This window comes from Eumetopias jubatus, unplaced genomic scaffold (genome assembly GCF_037043125.1).
Source record: "Eumetopias jubatus isolate StellerSeaLion01/CBP00866 unplaced genomic scaffold, mEumJub1_p1.0 scaffold_7, whole genome shotgun sequence".
Classification (NCBI taxonomy): Eukaryota; Metazoa; Chordata; class Mammalia; order Carnivora; family Otariidae; genus Eumetopias; species Eumetopias jubatus.
In genome coordinates this window covers 71,830,095-71,851,648 of record NW_028274813.1, presented here as the reverse complement: position 1 = coordinate 71,851,648, position 21,554 = coordinate 71,830,095, and the positions used below count along the sequence as shown (strand labels likewise).

At 38.5% G+C, this 21,554-nt stretch overlaps 1 protein-coding gene across 1 annotated transcript in view; it reads left to right on the top strand.

Moving 5' to 3' along the window:
* Positions 1–10,064: 10,064 nt before the first annotated feature.
* The window catches only part of RNF212B (ring finger protein 212B), a 28,885-nt gene continuing 17,395 nt past the window's right edge, over positions 10,065–21,554 (top strand). Inside the window, exons 1-4 of the mRNA XM_028114887.2 lie at positions 10,065–10,135; positions 11,770–11,870; positions 14,344–14,396; positions 14,788–14,862. Coding sequence (XP_027970688.1) covers positions 11,771–11,870; positions 14,344–14,396; positions 14,788–14,862 — 228 coding nt within the window. The 5' untranslated portion in view covers positions 10,065–10,135; position 11,770. The remainder of the gene's footprint in view (positions 10,136–11,769; positions 11,871–14,343; positions 14,397–14,787; positions 14,863–21,554) is intronic.

The following is a 21,554-nucleotide window of genomic DNA, read 5'->3' as shown; positions in this document are numbered from 1 at the left end:
ATCTTAAAAATAAAAAAAAGGAGGGCACCTGGGTGGCTCAGTTGGTTAAGCGACTGCCTTCAGCTCAGGTCATGATCCCGGAATCCCGGGATCGGGTCCCGCATCGGGCTCCCTGCTCAGCAGCGAGTCTGCTTCTCCCTCTGACCTTCTCCCCTCTCATGCTGTTTCTCTCTCTCTCTCTCTCTCTCTCTCAAATAAATAAATAGAATCTTTAAAAAAAAATTTAAAAAGGAAGGAAATTCTAGAAGGATTTATATAAAGGCTGTCAACCATGTTTGTCTTCAGGGAATAAGATCAGGGGCAGTAGGCTTTCACTTCCCAATTTATAAACTTCTGTTTTAATTTTTTTTAATGCACAACTAATTTTTTTAATGCAATATGTGATTCTGGACAGAAAAAAAACAATTTTTTTTCTTTTTCTATAAAGGACATTTGTGGGACAACTGGTGAAATTTGAATAAGGTTTCTAGATTAGATAATAGTACCATATCACTGTTAGTTTCTTGATTTTGATAATGGTACTGTGTTTATGGGAGAAAATGTCCTTGTTTATGGGAAATATACACTACAATATTTAGGAGTAATGAGGCATTATGCCTGCAAATTATCCTCAAATGGAACGGAAAAAAATAATAATGGAGAGAGAATAACAAAGCAAATGTGGTCAATGCTAACATTTGGAGAATCTGGACTAAAGTAAACAGAAATTCTATGTACTCCTCTGTAATTCTGAAATTATAAAAATGCTTTTGAAAAAAAGGTATAGAACAGAATATAAAGAATGCTACTATTTGGGTGTGTGTGAAAATGGAATATATACATATATTTCTAAATATATAAATGATCTATGGGAAGATATGCAAGAAGCAACACTATTAATGCCTTTGGAAATGAGGATTTAGTGGCTAGGAACAGGGTAAAGGAAGACTAATTTTTCATTGTATATCCTTTGATAACTTTTGAATTTTCACTAAGTAAATAATTTGCCTACCAAAAATAAATATAATTTACAATAATAAAACATTTTGCAAAATGAAGAATTTCAAACATACTCAAAAGCAGAGAGGAATACAATGACTCCCACGTGCCAGAATCATTACCCTAATTCTACAATTATCAAGATTTTGTCATATTGCTTTATTTATTCTTTCCCCCTGTTTCTTTTGTCTTCTTTGCTGAATTTTATTTATTTATTTATTTGGCTCTAGGCCCAGTGTGGGGCCCAAGGTGGGGCTTGAACTCGCATCCCTAAGATCAAGACCTGAGCCGAGATAGAGTCAGACGCTTAACCAACTGAGCCACCCAGGTGCCCCTTTGCTGAAATATTTTAAAGAAACTTCCAGGGATGCCTGGGTGGCTCAATCGGTTAAGCATCTGCCTTCAGCTCAGGTCATGATCCCAGGGTCCTGGGATCGAGTCCCACATCGGGCTCCCTGCTCAGCAGGGAGCCTGCTCTGCCCGACACTCCCCCTGCTTGTGCTCTCTCTCTCTGACAAATAAATAAAATCCTTAAAAAAAAAAAGAAAAGAAACTTCCAGACATCATTCCATCTCTACATATCTCAGAAAGCATCTCTTAAAAATATGGATATTTTCTTACATAATCACAAGGCCATTATCATATCTAAAAAATTAAAAATAATCCTTTAGTATCAACTAATATCCAGTCCATAATCAAATATCAAGTGTCGAAGAAGGTTCACATACTGTATATAAACACTGCACTCTAGCTGGTAAATTTACTTCTCATGGGGTGTATGGGTTAACAATTCTGAAACCGGTTTATATGTATACTGGGGTTGATTTAATAAATAAATGTATAATGGATGTTGGGAGCCAGGGTTCTCACTGTCAGAAAGAAGACAGGAAGAAAGCAAGAAGGAAAGCCTAGAATGAATCCTGTGGTAATGGTTAGAATTGGAGACATCAGTATGAACTCATGTTTAACTTAACACATATGTAGATAAAAAGAAACTGACAGAAATGTGTGTATACATGAATTTGTATACATACATATATTACCTAGGCTGTCCACTGAGAGGGCCTAGAAGCAATGACATGAATGGTCACACCTTGTGCTCAGATTTTGGTTTCAAAATACCATTCTCCAATAAAAGCAACCAAGGATCCCTGGAGAAATGTCTGATTTTAGAACTGGGGCAAGGAAAATACAAAATAAGTCTGGAGCATCTTGTGTTACCAGAAAGGAAAGAAGTTTTAAAGGGTTGGAGGAGTCAACCTGAAAGAGTTCCCCAATAGCCAAATCGAATAATTAGAGCAATAAAATAGTGTGGTATTAGGTTAAAATCCAAAGTGTAAAATAAATATATTGATATAGATAAATGATTGAAAACATAACTGAATGGTGGAGTAGAAACAACTCTTCTTTACAGAAGAATTCCAAATAATGTTATGTAGATATTCTTCCTTATAGGAGGTGGTGCTTAAGGGCACTTGCGTCTATGTGATATTCTTTTTTTTTTTAAGATTTTATTTATTTTAGAGAGAGCACACGAACACAAGCAGGTGTAAAAGCAGAGGGAGAGGGACAAGCAGACTCTGGACTGAGCACGGAGCCTGATGCGGGGTCTATCTCACGACCCTCAGATCATGACCTGAGCCAAAATCAAGAGTGGCATTCTTGACTGAGCCATGCAGGAGCCCCTGTGTGGTATTCTTTTTAAAACTGTGTCATCACAATGTTGTGCAATCATCACCTCTAGTTCCAGAATTTTTCACCACCTCAAACAAATTCTGTACTCATTAAGAAATAACTCTCCAATTCTCTCCTCCCAGTTCATGCTAACTTCTAATCTACTTTCTTTATGAATTTGACTATTCTAGATATTTCATATAAGTTGAATCATACAATATTTGTCCTTTTAAAAAAAAATTTTATTTTGGGGCACCTGGGTGACTCAGTCTGTTAAGCGTCTGCCTTTAGCTCAGTTTGAGCTCCAGGTCTGGCCCCCTGCTCAGCATGGAGTCTGCTTCTCCCTCTCTCCTGCCCCTCACCCCACTCGTGCGCACACACTGTCTTACTCTCTCTCTCGAATAAATCTCTCTCTCACTCTCTCTCGGATAAATTTATTCGAGAGAGAGTGAGAGTGCAAGAGAGAGAGAGAGAGAGAGAGAGAGAGAAGGAATGGGGGAGGGGCAGAGGGAGAGGGAGAGTTAGGCTCCATGCTGAGCAGGGAGCCCAACCTGGGGCTCAATCCCAGGACCCTGGGATCATGACCTGAGCTGAAGGCAGATGCTTAACTGACTGAGTAACCCAAGCGTCCCAATATTTATCCTTTTACGCCTGGTTCATTTCACTTAGCATGTTTCCAAGTTTTCTTCATGTTGTGGCATGTATCAGAACTTCATTCCTTTTTGTGGCTGAATAATATTCCATTGTATGGGTATAGCACATTGTTTATCCATTCATCTGTTGATGGACACTTGTGTTGTTTCCACCTTTTGGCTGTTGTGAGTAATGCTTCATTAATATTGTGAACATTGATGTGCAAGTGCCTGTTTGAGTCCCTGTTTTGTTTTATTTTAAGATTTTATCTATTTATTTGACAGAGAGGGACACAGCGAGAGAGGGAACACAAGCAGGGGGGAGTGGGAGAAGGAGAAGCAGGCTTCCCGCGGAGCAGGGAGCCTGATGCGGGGCTCAATCCCAGGACCCTGGGATCATGACCTGAGCCAAAGGCAGACGCTTAACGACTGAGCCACCCAGGCGCCCCTTGAGTCCCTGTTTTTGATACTTCGGGGCCTATACCTAGGAATGGAAGTGCTGGGTCATATGGTAAGGCAGTTCTATGTTTAACTTCTTGAGGAATCACCAGACTGTTTTCCAGCAAAGGCATCATTGTATATTCTTACCAGTAACATACCTGGGTTTCAATTTCTCCACATCCTCTCCAACTCTTGTTTTCCTTTTAAAAAATTATAGTCATCCTAATAGAAGTGAAATGGTATCTCACTGTGGTTTTGATTTTCATTTCTACAATGAGGAATGATATTGAGCATTTTTCATGTGTCTATTGGCTGTCTGTATCTTTTCTTTGTAGAAATATCAATTTAAATCATTTGCTGGTTTTTTTTAAAAGACTTTATTTATTTAGGGAGAGAGTGAGCAAGTGGGGGAGGGAGTGTGGGGAGGGGCAGAGCGAGAGAGAGAGAATCCCAAGCAGATTCCACACTGAGCTCGGAGCCCAATGCGGGGCTCGATCTCATGACCCCGAGGTCGTGACCTGAGCTGAAATCAAGAGTTGGATGCTTAACCAGCTAAGCCACCCAGGGGCCCTCCTCTGTTTTTAACAGAGTTGTTTGTCTTTTAGTTGTTGAGATGTATGTAGAAGTTCTTTATATATTCTGGATATTAAACCTTTATCAAATATATCATTTGCAAATATTTTCTCCCATTCTGTGGATTGCCTTTTTGCTCTCTTGATAGTGTTCTTTGATACAAAGAAGTTAATTTTAATAAAGTAGTATTTATCCATTTTTTCTTTTGTTGCTTGTGTTTTTGTCATATTTAGAAAGCATCACCAAATCCAAGGCCATGAAGATTTTCCCTTATATTTTCTTCTAAGAGTTTCATAGTTTTTGCTATTACATTTAGATCTTTGATCCATTTTTAGTTAATTTTTGTATATAGCATAAGGTAAGGGTCCAACTTTATTGTTTTTCATGTGGATATCCAGTTTCCCCAGCACTATTTACTGAAAAGATTATTCTTTCCCCCCACTGAATGGTCTTAGCATCCTTGTTGAAAATCAATTGACCATTAATGTGAGGGTTTATTTCTGGATTCTGAATTCTATTCCATGGTCCATATATTTACCCTTATGCCAGCACCAGTTACCTTTGTAGTAAGTTTTGAAATTGGGAAATGTGAGTTCTCCAACTTTCTTCTTTTTCAAGATTGTTTTGGTTATTCTGGATCCTTTGAAATTCCATATGAATTTTAGGATGGGCTTTTCAATTTCTGCAAAAAATACCATTGGTATTTTGATAGGGATTGTATTGAATTTGTGTATTGCTTTGGGTAGAATTATCAACAATGTTAAGTAGTTTTCCATGTACAAGTCTTGCACCTCTTTGGTTAAATTTATTCCCAAGTATTTTATTATTTTTGATCCTATCATAAATGGAATTTTTCTTGTATAGACAGCTAATTTTTTGACAAAGGCAATTTAGTTGAGAAAGATAATCTTTTCAACGGGTGGTTCTGGAACAATTGGATGTCCACATGCAGAAAACAAAAACAAAACAACACACACACACACATGAAAGAACTTTAATCCATACCTCATACCATATAGAAAAATTAACTTGAAATGAGTCATATTCCTAAACATAAATTCAAAACTATACAGTTTAGATTTCCAGAATTTCTAGAAGAAAACATAGGAAACTTTTTGTGACCTTGGGTTAAGCAAAGCTATCTTAGATATGACACCAAAAAATGCTCCATAAAAGAACAAATTAATAAACTGGACTTTATCAAAAATAAAAACTACTTTTCAAAAACTACTATTAAGAGAGACTGAAAAGACAAGCCACAAACTGGGCATATATCTGATGAAGGAGTTTCTTCAGAATGTATGAAGAAGTCTCAAAATCAATAATAAAAAAAACATTTAAAAATGGGCAAAAGATTTGGACACTTCACCAAAAATATATATACAAATGGCAAATAAGCACATGAAAAGATGTTCCCCATTATGAGTCATGAGGAAAGCACAAATTAAACCACAATAAGGTAGTATTACACACCTATTAGAATCATTAAAATTAAAGAGACTGAACATACTAAGTGCTAGCAATAACATGGAGTACCCGAAATTCTCATACATTGCTGGTGGGAATGTAAAAGGGTACAACCTCTTTGGAGAAGTTTGGCAGTTTCTTCAAAAGTTAAACATATACTTACCACACCTACTACATGATCTAGCCATTCAGCTTCTAGGAAATTACCCAAGAGAAAAGAGAGCATAGGTGCAAAGATTTGTGCATGAACATTTATAGCAGCTTTATTTGTAATAGCTCCCAACTGGAAACAACTCAAATGTCCATCAACAGATAAATGGACAAACAAATTGTAGTATATACATACTACTCAGTATAAAGTGAAATGTGAAATGAAGTAAAGTGAAATACTAGTCAGCAACAAAAATGAAAGAACTATTGAGGGGCACCTGGGTGGCTCAGTCATTTAAGCAGAGTTAATTTTTCTATTTGTTGGCAAGGATGTGGAGAAAGGGAACCCTCCTACACTGTTGGTGGGAATGCAAGCTGGTGCAGCCACTCTGGAAAACAGTAATGGAGGCTCTTCAAAAAGTTGAAAATAGAGCTACCCTATGACCCAGCAATTGTACTACTGGGTATTTACAAATGTAGTGATCTGAAGGGGCACCTGCACCCCAATGTTTAGAGCAGCAATGTCCACAATAGCTAAACTATGGAAAGAACCCAGAAGTCCATCGACAGATGAATGGATAAAGAAGACGTGGTATATATATATATATATATACACACACACACATATATATATGTATATATGTATATATACACACACATATATACTGTGTAGGTATATATGTATACATATATACATACACATCTATACACATATATACACTGGAATACTATACAGCCATCAAAAAATGAAATTTTGCCATTTGCAATGACATGGATGTAACTACAGGGTATTTGGCTAAGCGAAATAAGTCAATCAGAGAAAAACAATTATCATATAATCTCACTGATATGTGGAATTTAAGAAACAAAACAGAGGATCATAGGGGAAGAGAGGAAAAAATGAAACAAGATGAAACCAGAGAGGGAGACAAACCATAAGAGACTCTGGTTTTTGTGCACGTATGTATGCACACACACGCACACACACACACACACATTTTTTAATCATGTTAAGGAAACATCCACTGATTTCTACTTCAATGAGATTTTAAATCAGAAATGGATGTGAATTATGACAAATGTTATGGCATTATGGCAACCATGGAGATGATCGTGATATTTCTTATTAGAAATATTATCATAAATTATGTTCATGGATTTCCTAATATGGAACCATTATTTCATTCCTGTAATGAACATCACTTGGTCATAATGTATACTTTTTTAAAAAATAGATTTTATTTATTTATTTGACAGAGAGATAGAGAGAGAGCACAAGTAGGCAGAGTGGCAGGTGGAGGGAGAGGGAGAAGCAGGCTCCCCGCCAAGCAGGGAGCCGGACGTGGGGCTCGATCCCAGGACATCAGGATCATGACCTGAGCCGAAGGCAGACGCCCAACTGACTGAGCCACCCAGGCACCCCATAATGTATACTTTTTAAAATGTGTTGTTGGATTCTATTTGCTAATATCTTATTTAAAGATCTTTGTATCCATATTCTCAAGTAAGACAGTTCTGTTGTTTTATGTGTGTATGCAATCTTTTTCATTTTTTGCTATCAATGTTAAGTTCATTTCATAAAAAATGTATTTATTTTTTAAGAAGATTTTATTTATTTATTTGAGAGAGAGAAGCAGACTCCCCACTGAGCAGGGAGACTGATCATAATTTTAAAAGTCTCCTTTTTCTATAACCCAGAATATTTGAGTAGAATTAAGATTATATTTAGAAAAGCCATTTATGTGATGGTTTGAGTTGTGAGCTGAACTAATCACTTATTTTATGGAACACCATTTTTACTTGAAAGAACAACTAACAAACTATAGTTATATAGTGATGGGTATTTGGTAGACATTTTCTCAAAAATAAAATGAGCTGTCACTTCAAGAAAAACAGTGACAGTATTTGTTGCCAATGATAAAATTTAAGCTTTCAGACAAAAATTAGAATTTTGGAAAACTTGTATCTGCGACTGTGAGCCTGACAACTTCCCAATATTCAAAGATTTTTCTAATGACATAAGTAGTAATATTAACAAAAATAATTTTTAAAAATTATATAATAAAATGTGTCAATATTTATTATTGTATAATGAAATATGTCAATGTATATAACTCAGTGAACCGATATTTTCTAAATGACTGGTTTGGTTTAACATAAGATGTTACACATTCATTAATATGGTGTTAGATCCCACAACACAACTAGCTTTTAACAAACTCCCACTTGAATTTTGGTGGAGTGTCAAAGAAAATTTTCACAATTACCTGAATAGGCTATTAAAATACTATTGCCTTTTCTAATTAAATTTTTGTGTGAGCCCAGATCTTCTTCACACATTTCAACCAAAACAACATACTGCAACAGAATGGATGTAGAAGCAGATGCACAAGCCCAGCTGCTTTCTATAAAGTTAGATAGTAAAAGATCATAAAACTGTAAAACAATGCCACTCTTCTCACTAGTTTTTATTTTGGAAAATATAACTTTTTCATGGGTTATATTACTACCTAATGGGCTTATTATTGTTTTCAAATGATTAATAAATATTTTTTAAATGTCTTGGTTTGAATCGCCAATACCATTAATACTGATAGATACAATCCACATAGACAAAGGTTTTTTGGGAAGAGGGTCTTCAATAATTTTTAAAATGTAAAGGAGGTCTGAGGCCAAAAAGTTTGAGAACCACTGCTTAGTGGAAAGCTCATATTCACATTTTTTGTCAGCAGTCTTTATACTCGAACACAATGTAAGGAGAAACAAAGTTCTTGGATCATATTTTCTTTGTGAAAATCTTGAAAATGCTGCCTCATTGCTTCTAGAATGAAGTGCTGTTGTAGAGAAAGAAGTCTGATGTCAATATACTTTTCTTCCCCTTATAAGTGACTAGTACTTTTTGTCTGTATGTTCAAAGGGGTCTTTCTTTATCTTTAAGACCAATCATTTTATTAGAAAATGTTTTGGTCTTGCACGTCTGGGTGGCTCTGCTGGTTAAGCATCTGCCTTCGGTTCAGGTCATAATCCCAGAGTCCTGGGATGGAGTCCCACGCCCCACTCCCTGCTCAGCGGGGAGCTCGCTTCTCCCTCTACCCCTCCCCGCAGCTCGTGATCTCTCTCTCTCTCAAAAAATTAAAATCTTAAAAAAAAAATGTTTTGGGGGCGCCTGGGTGGCTCAGTCGGTTAAGCAACTGCCTTCGGCTCAGGTCATGATCCTGGAGTCCCGGGATCGAGTCCCGAATCGGGCTCCCTGCTCAGCGAGGAGCCTGCTTCTCCCTCTAACCCTCCTCCCCCCTCTCATGTACTCTCTCTCTCTCTCTCATTCTCACTCTCTCAAAATAAATAAATCTTTTAAAAACATATTTTGGTTTTGACTGTTCTGGGTCAGTTTTCTCCTATATACGGTGTGCCCTTTAGATATGCAGACTTAAGTCTTATTTTATTTCAGGAAAATTTGTTCCAAATTTTGTTTTAAATATTTGTTCTACTACACTGCTCTCTGGTTTTCCTCGGACGAATAAATGTGTTTGAGTGTGTGTGTGTAAAATTTCTTTTGCTTGTTTTCTGTATCTATCACTTTCTCTTAAAATATTTTACCTTTTTTTAAAAGAAAAACTATTCTTTCAGCCATTAATTGTGTTTTCTCATTCTTTTATTTCTGAAAAAAGTTATAAATTTTTTCCTGAGATTTGTTGGTTCTTATTTAATATATTCTCTATCCATATCACTTTTTAGCTTTTTTTCTGATTTATGCTATTCTTTCAAAATATCCATTATTTTACTTCACTAAAAAGTGGTTGAAATTTTCATCTGCTCTGTGACCACATTTTTCTAGTGTGTTATTATCTATAGGAATATTATTAGGTTTACTCTTACCTTGTTTCCACAGTAACTTGTATGGAATTAGGCCATATGCCTCATTTGTTCCCATTCTTAAACGAGGTAAATTTTCCCCAACTATCAAGAAGAGGCACCCTTGCCTCTCGCCTGCTACCGCGAACCCAACTTTCCAGCTTAGTACGCGGCCGTGGGCTCCGCCCACGCCTCACGCACGCCCCGGGCCCCGCCCACTCAGCCCCCCCCCCCCCGCCTCGAGCCCCGCCCACGCCTCTCACGAGCCGTCGCGGCCACTCCCAGCCTCTTGCTTCTGGCTGGTGCTAGGCTTGCTGTGTATTTTCCCGCCATTTCCAGCTCTTTGTGAGGAGAACTGGATGATTTCGGTGAGATCCGAGGGCCTCTGAGATCGTGGCGCCCAAGCGGGTAGGGAATGCAGCTAGAAAAGAACTAGTGGTCATGAGACCGCTAAATCGCCATCACCTCTAGAAGTCCCGCAAGTCTTGCCCTCACAAGCCCTTAACTGCCCTTCTTATAAGGGGTTTCCTGTGGACAACTCATTTGATTAACACTGTTGTCGCTGCCCTTATGCAAAGCAGGGTATATTTAGTGGGGCCTTTTCAGTAGTTCTTCAGACTCACCTCCTGGTAGAAGTTAGTGTATTGTGAGCAATAAATCGAAATCTAAAGCTCATGGCCCTGTATAATGCCTTTGCATTGAACTGATTATTCAGCAAGTTTTTATTGTGAATCTTGTTTTTTGTGACAAAAATGTTAAAGTGTGGTGCAAACTAGCCATCATTTTTTTAGCGAACCTCTCCATAAGCTGCTTAAAAAACGTTTTTAAAGAAAAGACCTAGGTGGAGAAGAAAATGTTACCTTCTGTTTGGGTTATTTTCCTAATGTAATTTTAAAGGAAATCAAACTAATAGATACTATATTCTTAAATAACATATTCATGGAACAAAACATGTGAATTCATTATATGTATAAACTAATTACAGCTCAATATGTTTCAGCTCACTTATGTTTTTTTAATGTGTTAAAATGTGGGTTTTTTTAATGTCAATTTTTTCATTTAAAAATCTTTTTAATGTTTTGTAATATGTCAATTTCTTCATTTAAACATCTTACAAAGTCACATTTACATAATTATGTATCTCACCAATTATATGGATGGGATTAGTATTGGCAGAAAATACAGGATGTATGGTTGCCCTCTCTAACACAAAGGCTTACTTGATGTGGTAGCAAGAGCCTGACACAGGGAGTAAGAAGACTTGAGTTCTAATCCTAGAGCTGACGTTAACTAAAGATGGAACTTTGGACAAGTCATTGAATTTCTGTGAACATCCAGTATATCTTTTGAAAAATGATGGCATTGGACAAAATGTTAAATGATTTTTGAAGCCCTTTCCAGATCTATGATTCTGAGTGTCTGTAGAGTAGAAGGGAAAGTGTACAAGCTGAGGCAACATTATCATTCACAAACCATGTTTCCCTTAGATAAAATATGTCCTGAGTGGCTAATATGAGATCTATTATTTGGTCCACTATTTCCTCCTTGTTCCACCTCACTGTATCACAGGGAACTATTAGGAAAGAAATGGATGTGTTTGTTTTTTTTTAAGATTTTTTTTTCTGATTACAAATTAGTACATGAATTAATCCAGAAAACTTGGAAAACAAAAAAAATGTAAAGGTCACACACACACACACACACACACACACACAAATACCCATCATCTTACCATTCAAAAAAAAAAATCTCATTGTCCCATTACTTTTCTAAATATATATGTATTTTTTCTTTTTTAAAAATGGTATAACATAGTTTGTGGTCTGCTTTTTTTCACTTCAGAGGTGTATGTACTTCCATACAACCAACTGGAATACCCACAATAATAGTGCCTATATCCCCAAAAGATAACAGAAGCTAAGCAAACATTGTTACATAGATTTTGGAACAGCCATAATTATATTATGCTCCAAGTTATTTTTCCTCTTTCTCTTTGTTCCAGAATGGATTGGTTTCACTGCAACCAGTGTTTCCGAAAAGATGGGGACCATTTCTTTGTCACCAGCTGTGGCCATATTTTCTGTAAAAAGTGTGTGACTCTGGGTGAGTGCCTTAACTGTTTTCAGATTCAGGCAAAAATGTTTTCAATCTAGAAATAATGATTAGCCATTTCTCTGTGTGACTTGGGATAAAAATCACATATTGGGCCAAAGTTAGTATGGATACAGTAGGAAGCCATTGATTATGGACATTTGAGGCACCCATTAATAAAGAATAATTTAGCAAATGGAATATCTAATACTTGAACACCAAAAGTACTTGTCAGTGTTTTGAGACCTGTGACAGGGAAAACCACAGGTTATCAGACTAATTAGAGAATAGAGAAAAAAATAAGTGTAATGAATAGGAATTGGGGAAAGGTTGGTTGATAACAAGAGTCATTTCTGATGGGAAGGGGTCTAGCCTGTGAAATCAATTTGATTAGAAATGATGATGATGATGATGATAATGGTGGTGGTGGTGGTGGTGGTAGTGATACATTTGCAATTTAAAAAGTATTTTCCAGGGAGCCTGGGTGGCTCAGTCGGTTAGGCATCTGCCTTCAGCTCAGGTCATAATCCTGGAGTCCCAGGATCAAGCCCCATGTCGGGCTCCCTGCTTTGTGGGGAGTCTGCTTCTCCCTCTGCCCCTCACCCCACTCGTGTTCTCTCCCTCTCTCTCAAATAAATAAAATATTAAAAAAATAAAATAAAATAAAAAGTATTTTCCAGGGGCGCCTGGATAGCTCAGTCGGTTGAGCGTTTAACTCTTGATTTCGGCTCAGGTCATGATCTCAGGGTCCTGGGATTGAACCCCAAATTGGCTCCCTGCTCAGCGGGAAATCTGCTTGTCTCCCTCTCCTTCTCCCTCTGCCCCTGTCCCCGCTTGTGTTGTCTCTCTCTCTAAAATAAGGAAATAAATCTTTAAAAAAAAATAAAAAGTATTTTCCACATGTATGAATTTTATGTATCCTTACCACAGTCCCAGGAGGTAGTTATTAGTAGACCCATTTACAAATGAGGAATGGTTCAGATAGGATAAGTGATTTGACCAACTTCTTGCAGCTATTAAGTCTTAGAAATGAGACTTGAATTTAAGGTTTTTTTTCATGCTAAAATGCATACAAGGTATAGAAATAGCCCAGAAGAGGGACTTAGGATAGGGTGCTTTGATCAGGGAAAGATTTCTTAGAAGAGCTGTTGCTTCAGTAGAGTTTTGAATAATAAACTGGAGTTGCCAAGTGGATAAGGCAGGGAAGATCATTCTAGTTTAAGAGAACAGTATATATAAAGGCATACCACATTATAAACCCTTATAAACCCATAGTGCAGGGGGCTACACATCATTAGGATTGGTAGAGCATAGAGAATAAAGTAAGAAATGGTTAAGAGATGAGGCTAGAGAGGTAGGCAATGGACAGATGATGGAAAGTTCTATATACAAGACTGAAGAGCCTGAACTTTATCCTGCAGGTGATAGAGAGTTGGGGAAGTTTCTTTGTTTTGCATTTTGTACTTGCTAGCTCAATCTGGCAATAATATGGAGGGAAGACTGGGAAAAACCTTTAGTCCTCAAGGAAAGAAGAGGGAGGTTACTAGCCTCTGGAGAAGCTTTTTTTTTTCTTTATATGGATCTCGTGACCCTTTTAACTTATCTGCTAAAGTAACAAAACTGTTTACTATGGTAACAGCAGCTCACCTTGGAGAGGTTTGTCTCGGTGCAGCCTGTGTCATGTGATGTTTTCTCTTGATGTGGCATTTATCTTAACCAATAACCAGCACCGCTACCAAAATTTAGAGAAGGATTAGGAATTTTAATTTTTACATCTTTCAGATTGGGTTAATTAGAGAATGAGAGCAGGAGAGCCTCAAAGCAAGTTCCGGGAATATTAACAAAGTGAGAACAGGGCAGGAATAATTGGGGAGTTTCTTATAGTATCTACAGTGTGCCTACTGTCGGGTAGATGGGGAAAAAAAAGAGCAACCTACAGTTGAAACCACTGGTACTCTTGTGTTCTTCCTAGTACTCTCATAAGTTTACTCTAGTACTTTTGCTGCCCCCTCATCTGCAGAAGAAAACTGGGAATTCATAAAGAGGAGATGGGCAGGGACGCCTGGGTGGCTCAGTCAGTTAAGTGTCAGCTTGGGTTATGGTCTCAGGGTCTTGGAATCAAGCCCCATTTCGGGCTCCCAGGTCAGTGGGCAGTCTGCTGGAGAGTCTGTCTCCCTCTCTCTCTCCCTCTGCCCCTCCCCCAATGTGTGCACTCTCTCTCTCTCAAAATAGATAATAAATCTTTTTTTAAAAAAAGAGGAGATGGGTAGAGCTACAGTGTGAAAGCCGTACTTGTCATCAACATACAAGTTTGGAAATACTGATTTTGAGAACAGAGCTCAAGATGATGTCCTTTATAGTACAAAAATATCCTAAATTCAGTAAGAACCTGTTTCTTGCTAGCCTACTTGACAGTTACCATGTACTTTAGGAAGATCTTACCTCTTGCCCGTAAGAACCAAACTTTTTTTCCCTTTCCCCCTAGAAAAATGTGCTGTTTGTGGAACTGCTTGCAAGCATCTGGCTCTTTCTGATAATGTAAGTTTTTCTCCCCCTGCCACAAACTATCTTATACCATTCCTGGTCTGTAGGAAGTATACAGGGAGTACAGTTAATGAGTGACTAAGCACTGAAATTTAAAAAAAAGAAAGAAAAGAAACAAAACTCACAGATAGCAATTGTAAAAAAAGGGGGAACAGTTAAACAACAGGTAGAATTGTTTGTGGGAGGCTGCTATAGAAGCATGAGGTAAGGAGGATTAGAACATAAAATCGACATCTCCTAGGACAGTGGTGAGCTTCCTCATACTTAGCATAGTGGAATAATACCAGATGCTTTAGAAAGAGTGATACAGCCTTTGCCATATTTGTCAGTATCTTATTTCATTCCATTGTGGATATGCTCAGTGTTTGTCTTAATCTCTTCATAGCTGAAACCTCAGGAGAAGATATACTTCAAAAGCCCTGTGGAGACAGCTTTGCAGTATTTTAGTCACATCTCTCAGGTATGAGAAACAAAAATGAAGAAAATCAGATTCACCAGGCAAATTCTAATTGCATCTTTTTTTTTTTTAAGATTTTATTTATTTATTTGACAGAGAGAGACACAGCGAGAGAGGGAATACAAGCAGGGGGAGTGGGAGAGGGAGAAGTAGGTTTCTCGCCGAGCAGGGAGCCCGATGCGGGGCTCGATCCCAGGACCCTGGGATCATGACCTGAGCCGAAGGCAGACGCTTAACGACTGAGCCACCCAGGCGCCCCTGCATCTTATTTTTTTTAAATCAAAGATTCTCTTTGATTTATTTGTACACAGTATTTTTGTATTTGTACACAATGGAGAGAATTGACTGTTCATTTGCTTTCTTACCTAATGATACAAATCTCAACAGTTAACTTTTTTACTGACCCCAAACCTGTGATAGACTGTAAAAACCACTATGTAGCTGATATCTTGCCTTATACTTCTTGGTTCTATTAAATAATTTTTAAGAATAAAGAAGGCTCTAGGGATACCTGGGTGGCTCAGTTGGTTGAGTGTCTGACTCTCGATAATGGCTCAGCTCATGATCTCAGGATTGTAAGATCAAACCTCCATCTGGCTCCACACTGGGCATGGAGCCTGTTTAACATTCTCTCTCTCCCTCTCCCTCAGCTCCTCCCCCCACCCCCAAAAAAGAATAAAGAAGGTTCTAAAAGCTTTATCATCTTTCTGTGCAGTCTAATGAATCTTCTAAAAATTGCTTTGGATATATAGGCCTGACCCTGTAGTCAGTGGATTTAGTGGGCTAGCTCTCAAACTTTTGCTTAAAGACCTATGTTCAAGATGGGATTTCTTGTTCCCCAGTCTCATTTTTCAGTAATCTTTTTTAGTAATGCATATATATTTAATTCTTTTCGTGTTTAGAATTGGTTGCCTGAATTTTAGAAAATATTTTTCTTTCCTGATGCATCATATGTTTGCATACCATTGACTTGGTCAAGAGCAATAGGAATGTGGTAGGAAGTGGAGAGAAGACAGAATAACCATTTGAGTGTTCCCAAATTGTAAAAACTTTGGTTTTCTCCTTCCACTCTCCAGTTCTCCACTGAGATTATTTTATAGTTTAATGGGATTTCTATCTTGGTATGTTTCTTGAGAAATTTTATCACTGTTTTTTTTTCTGTACTCTTACTTCTCATTCTTAGAAGAGTAGTCCTTTCCTTAATGTGAAGATGATCCTTTGTCATGTTCTGGCTGAAGATAGTAGATTTAATTTTTTGTTGGTGTCTCACCCTTCAATCCTAACTCCGGAAATAGAGGAAGGGGAATTAAAGCTTTCGCTGCATTATGCTTTTAGTTGCTTGGGTGAGCCATCATATTTGAGATACTATTTAACATTATGGGGAGATAAAATCTAGCTGAGACTCAAGGAGAAATGTAAACAAGGTCACGTGAGCAAGAGAAAGAGCAGACTTTTGGTTAATAACTAAACTCAGGATTAGCTAATGATCAGTAGAGAAATTATATGTAGTCTGAATTCTAACCTGCCTAATCAAGAGACCAATTACACATGGTCAAATAATCAAGATAAAATAAATGGAAAGTGTCAGTTAATCATCACCTTAGTGAAGGGCCAGTTTGGTGAAGTCAGCAATGTCTGAAAATGTGTTTTCCTAGTCTGTGAAGTTGAAAAACTGATCCAAATAATATCTAGATTTCCTCATTCAGGCCTCAGCTCAGATTTTTCTTTCTCAGTCAGACCTTTACTGACTCTCATATATCAAATGGTAGCCCCAGCACTGTCTAATTCTTACCCTGCTTTATTTTTCATTATAACTCTTATCTCTAATATATACTTATTTATTGTCTGAATCCTGCACTGGAATGTAGGCTCCATAAATTCAGAGATTTGGTAGGTTTTGTTTGTTGTTATACACCCAGCTCTTTGGATAGTTCTTAATATGTAATAGACACTCAAAAATTGTTAAATGATTGAATGGCATATTGATCTAAATATCCACTTGTGTTTTAATCATCCCAGATCTCTGTAATGACCTGCCAAGGACATTTTTCTGCTGTACTACTCCATGGCCAATAGTTAAAACTTCCTGTTTTGAAATCTTTACTCACCTCTAGATAAAACTATCTAAGTATCTTTGGGGATTAGAGAGCCTCCTATAGGCCTGTGAGCTTTCTTCTAATCCTAGGTCATAGACTGCACCCTTATCCATAACTAGTCATCTTTCAAATGCATCCAGTAATTGTTCCTTCTTCAGTAAAACCTTCCGTGATTCCTGTAGGCAGATTTTTGCACTGTCCTTTGTAATCCTATAACCCTTGCTCTTTCTTACCTCTGCAAAATTGTTTTAATTTATTTGTTCTTATGTCTGTTTCTCTCACTTAACTGAAACTTTTGAAAGGCAGGTATCAACTTTGTATTGCCCAATGGCCAATGAGGTACCTGGCACAAATTAAGTGAATAAGAAATGTTTGTTAAATGAATGAATGCACATTAAGGCTGGGAGGGAGGTGGAAATGGTTCAAGGTGAGGTCAGAGAGAGAGGCTTGAACCTGTATAATAGGGACTTGTAGGCCATGGTAAGGAATTTAGATTTTCTTCTAAGTCACAGTGGACACCCCTGAAGGGTTTTAAGCACAGAAATGGCATTATCTGATATATAATTTTAAAAGGGAATCTGGCTGCTGAGTGGAGAATGGACCATAGAGAAGTTAAGAGTAGAAGCAGGGAGACCACGTTAAGAGGCTATGGGAGAAATCTAAGTAAGACTTCTTGAGCTAAAGTGGTAGGAATAGAAATGGAGAGGGGTAATCAAATCTGAGATGTTTTCTAGGAAGAACTGGTAGAACTGTTGTTGATTTGGATGTGGAAGATGAGAAAAAGAAAGGATTTGAGGAAGACATCTGGGTTTTTGTCTTGAGCAAAACAAGACAAATTTATGGGATAATTATACTCTTTACCAAGGCTGAAAAGACCTTTTGAGGGAAAATACCATTTTGGATGTATTAGGTTACAGATGCTTGTTAGGGTTCCAGGAGGAGAAATCACAAAGGTGGATAAAGTTACTATTCTGAAGCTGAGGGCACAGGTCAAGGATAGAGATATAAATATGGAACTCATTAGGATATAGAATGTTCTTAAAGCCTTGGGACTGAATGAGATCACCCAGGGAAGGAGCCCCTTCAACATTTAGTGATCAGGTAGAGGAGGAAGAGAAGTTAGCAAAGAGTAGCAGTGAGTGAGTGGAAGCAAGGAGAGTATGGTATCACAGAAACTAAGAAAGGGAAATGTTTCGAGAAGGAAGAAATGACCAGCTGGGTCAAATGTTGAGACATGAAGATGAGGGCAAAGGAGGGAGGACTGAATCTGGCAACCTGAGGATTATTGATGACACTCACAAAAGCATATTGTGGAGAATCTTCAGAAAGAGAAACACATTGGAGTGCATTGGTAGGTATGTGTCTACATTCTGTTCACTTCTTCACCTCCCAAACCTCTTCTCAACCCTCTGCAGTCTGGCTTCATTTAGACTATCTCACTGAAATTGTTCTTGCTAGGGATATTAACAGCTTCCTTGTTATCAAACCCAATGGATACTTTTTTGTTGTTGTTACCATACTTGATTTCTCAGCAGCAATCTAGGCCCACTCTCTCCCCCTTAAAATATTCTTTCTTTGGCTATTGTAACCAACTTTTCTCTCTTTTGTAGTTATCTTCCTCTGTCCATCTCTTGAATAGTTATATGTCTCAAGTTCTATACTAGACACTTACACTCTCCATGGATAATCTCATCTACTCCCGTGCTTCAGTTATCATCAGCATAGGGATCACTTCCAATTCTATTATGTCCAGTAAAGATCTCAGCTTAAATGGAGCCTTCTCTGACTGCTGTATTTAAAATGGGTACCTCCCCTTTATGCTCTGTCCTAGAGACCTTTTTTTTTTTTTAAGATTTATTTATTTAGGGGCGCCTGGGTGGTTCAGTCATTAAGCATCTGCCTTCGGCTCAGGTTGTGATCCTAGGGTCCTGGGATTGAGCCCCAAGTCGGTCTCCCTGCTCTGCGGGAAGCCTGCTTCTCCCTCTCCTGCTCCCCCTGCTTGTGTTCCCTCTCTCGCTGTGTCTCTCTCTGTCAAATAAAGAAATAAAATCTTTAAAAAAAATGTATTTATTTATTTATTTTAGGGAGAGAGGGAGAGAGTCTGTGAGAGCGGAGGGAGGGGCAGAGGAAAAGGGAGAGGGAAAGAAGCAGAGCAGTGAGCCTGAATCAGGGCTCCATCCCAGGACCTGAGATCATGACCTGAGCCGAAATCAAGAGCCACCCAGGTGCCCCTGTCCTAGAAACCTTTTTGTTTCCTTAATAACACTTGGATAATTTGCAATTTTTGAGGTGCTTATTATATGTTCCATAGACTGTAAGCTCCAAAGAGGCAGAGACTGGCTTTGTTTTGTTCATCATTGTATCCCATGCAAAGATCACAGTTTAGCTACCTAGGAATCACTCAGTAAATCTTTGCTGAATGAATGAGTGCTCCCTGCCCCCACCAACCTGAGGCATATATCCATTTGCTGACTTGATATCTTCACTAATTCCATATGTCCCAAACTTAACTCAGTATTCTTAAGACCCCTCCACCTGGCCCACCCTTCATGTACACACAGAACAGGCTATTCTTTCTCATGGTAAATAACTACCATCCACAGAATGACCAAACCAAAAATCTATAAGTCATTCTTGATTCCTTCCTCTCTTTGCATTTCCTTTTTTTTTTTAAATAGATTTTTTAATTTATTTGACAGAGAGAGACACAGCAAGAGAGGAAACACAAGCAGGGCGAGTGGGAGAGGGAGAAGCAGGCTTCCCACTGAGCAGGGAGCCCAACACGCGGGGCTCAATCCCAGGACCTGGGACCATGACCTGAGCTGAGGGCAGACGCTCAATGACTGAGCCACCCAGGCGCCCTTCTCTTTGCATTTCCAATCCATTATTAAATCATATTATTTCTGTCTGTCTAAAATACTTGAATCTTTCAGAGTACCTTGGTGGCTCAGTTGATTATGCATCCAACTCTTGATTTTAGCTCAGGTCATGATCTCAGGGTTGTGAGATCTAGTCCCATGTCGAGCTCCATGCTCAACGCAGAGTCTGCTTAACATTCTCCCTCTCACCCTGTCTCTCTGCCCCTCCCCCCACTCTTGTGTGCACGTGCACTTCCTCCCCCACCAAAATAAATAAATAAAATCTTTAAAAAAACCCTGAATCTTTCTACTTTATCTCCAGCCTTCTAGTTCAATTCATCATTGTTTCTTTTTTTTATTTTTTTAAAGATTTTATTTATTTATTTGAGAGAGAGAGAGAGAAACAGCATGAGAGGGGAGAAGGTCAGAGGGAGAAGCAGGCTGCTTGCTGAGCTGGGAGCCTGATGTGGGACTCGATCCCGGGACTCCAGGATCATGACCTGAGCCGAAGGCAGTCGCTTAACCAACTGAGCCACCCAGGCGCCCCAATTCATCGTTGTTTCTATCCTGGATTATTGTAGTAGCTTCCTAACAGATCTTTTGACCTCTAGTCTTTTCTTTTCGTATCAATTCTCCATATTGAAGCCAGAAAATCATTCTTTTTTTTTAAAGATTTTATTTATTTATTTGTGTGTGTGAGAGAGAATGAGCATAAGAGGGGGGAGGGTCAGAGGGAGAAGCCGACTCCTGACTGAGTGGGGAGCCTGATGCTGGTCTCAATCCTGGGACTCCGGGATCATGACCTGAGCCAAAGGCAATCACTTAACGACTGAGCCACCCAGGTGCCCAAGCCAGGAAATCATTCTAAATATAGGTATGATCAGGGCGTGCCTGGGTGGCATAGTCATTTAATTGATAAACTCTTGGTTTCTGCTTGGGTGGTGATCTCAGGGTGGTGAGATGGGCTCCATGTCTGCTTGAGTCTCCCATTCCCTTTGTCCCTCCTCATGTTCTCTTGCTCTCTGTCTCTCAAATAAATAAATGAAATCTTTAAAAAATATATAGCTATGATCAGTTCATTTCCCTACTTTAAAACCATTCAGTACAACTGTTGCTCTGGGAATGAAGTCCAACCTTTAACATGTCCCAGACAGCCAGACCTGTTTTGGTCCCTGCTTATCTTCTTAGTCTCATCTCTTACCCTGTCCCCCAACCCCCAACTATAATATAGACACAGTGAATTTATTTTAATTGTTTATATAAATTATTTTCTCTGTTGTTTCTGGGCCTTTGTACATGCTGTTCATCTGTCTAGAATATTCTTGTCCCCAAACATATACAGGGATAAGTACACACAGTACTTACAATACAATACCATATTGCTGTATTATATTATAATTTTCTGTTTGCTCATCTGCATCATTCCATGAGAATAGGGGCAGTATTAATTAATCTTATCCATCTTTTCTATAAGCTCCTGACATAGTACCAGAACATAGTAGGATTCAGTAAATACTTTTTTTTTAAAAGAATTATTTATTTATTTGACAGAGAGATAGAGAAGTGCACAAGTAGGCAGAGCAGCAGGCAGAGGGAGAGGGAGAAGCAGGCTTCCCACGGAGCAGGGAGCCTGATGCGGGGCTCAATCCCAGGACCCTGGGATCATGACCTGAGCCGAAGGCAGATGCTTAACGGACTGAGCCACCCAGGTGCCCCAGTAAATACTTTTTGAAAGAATTAA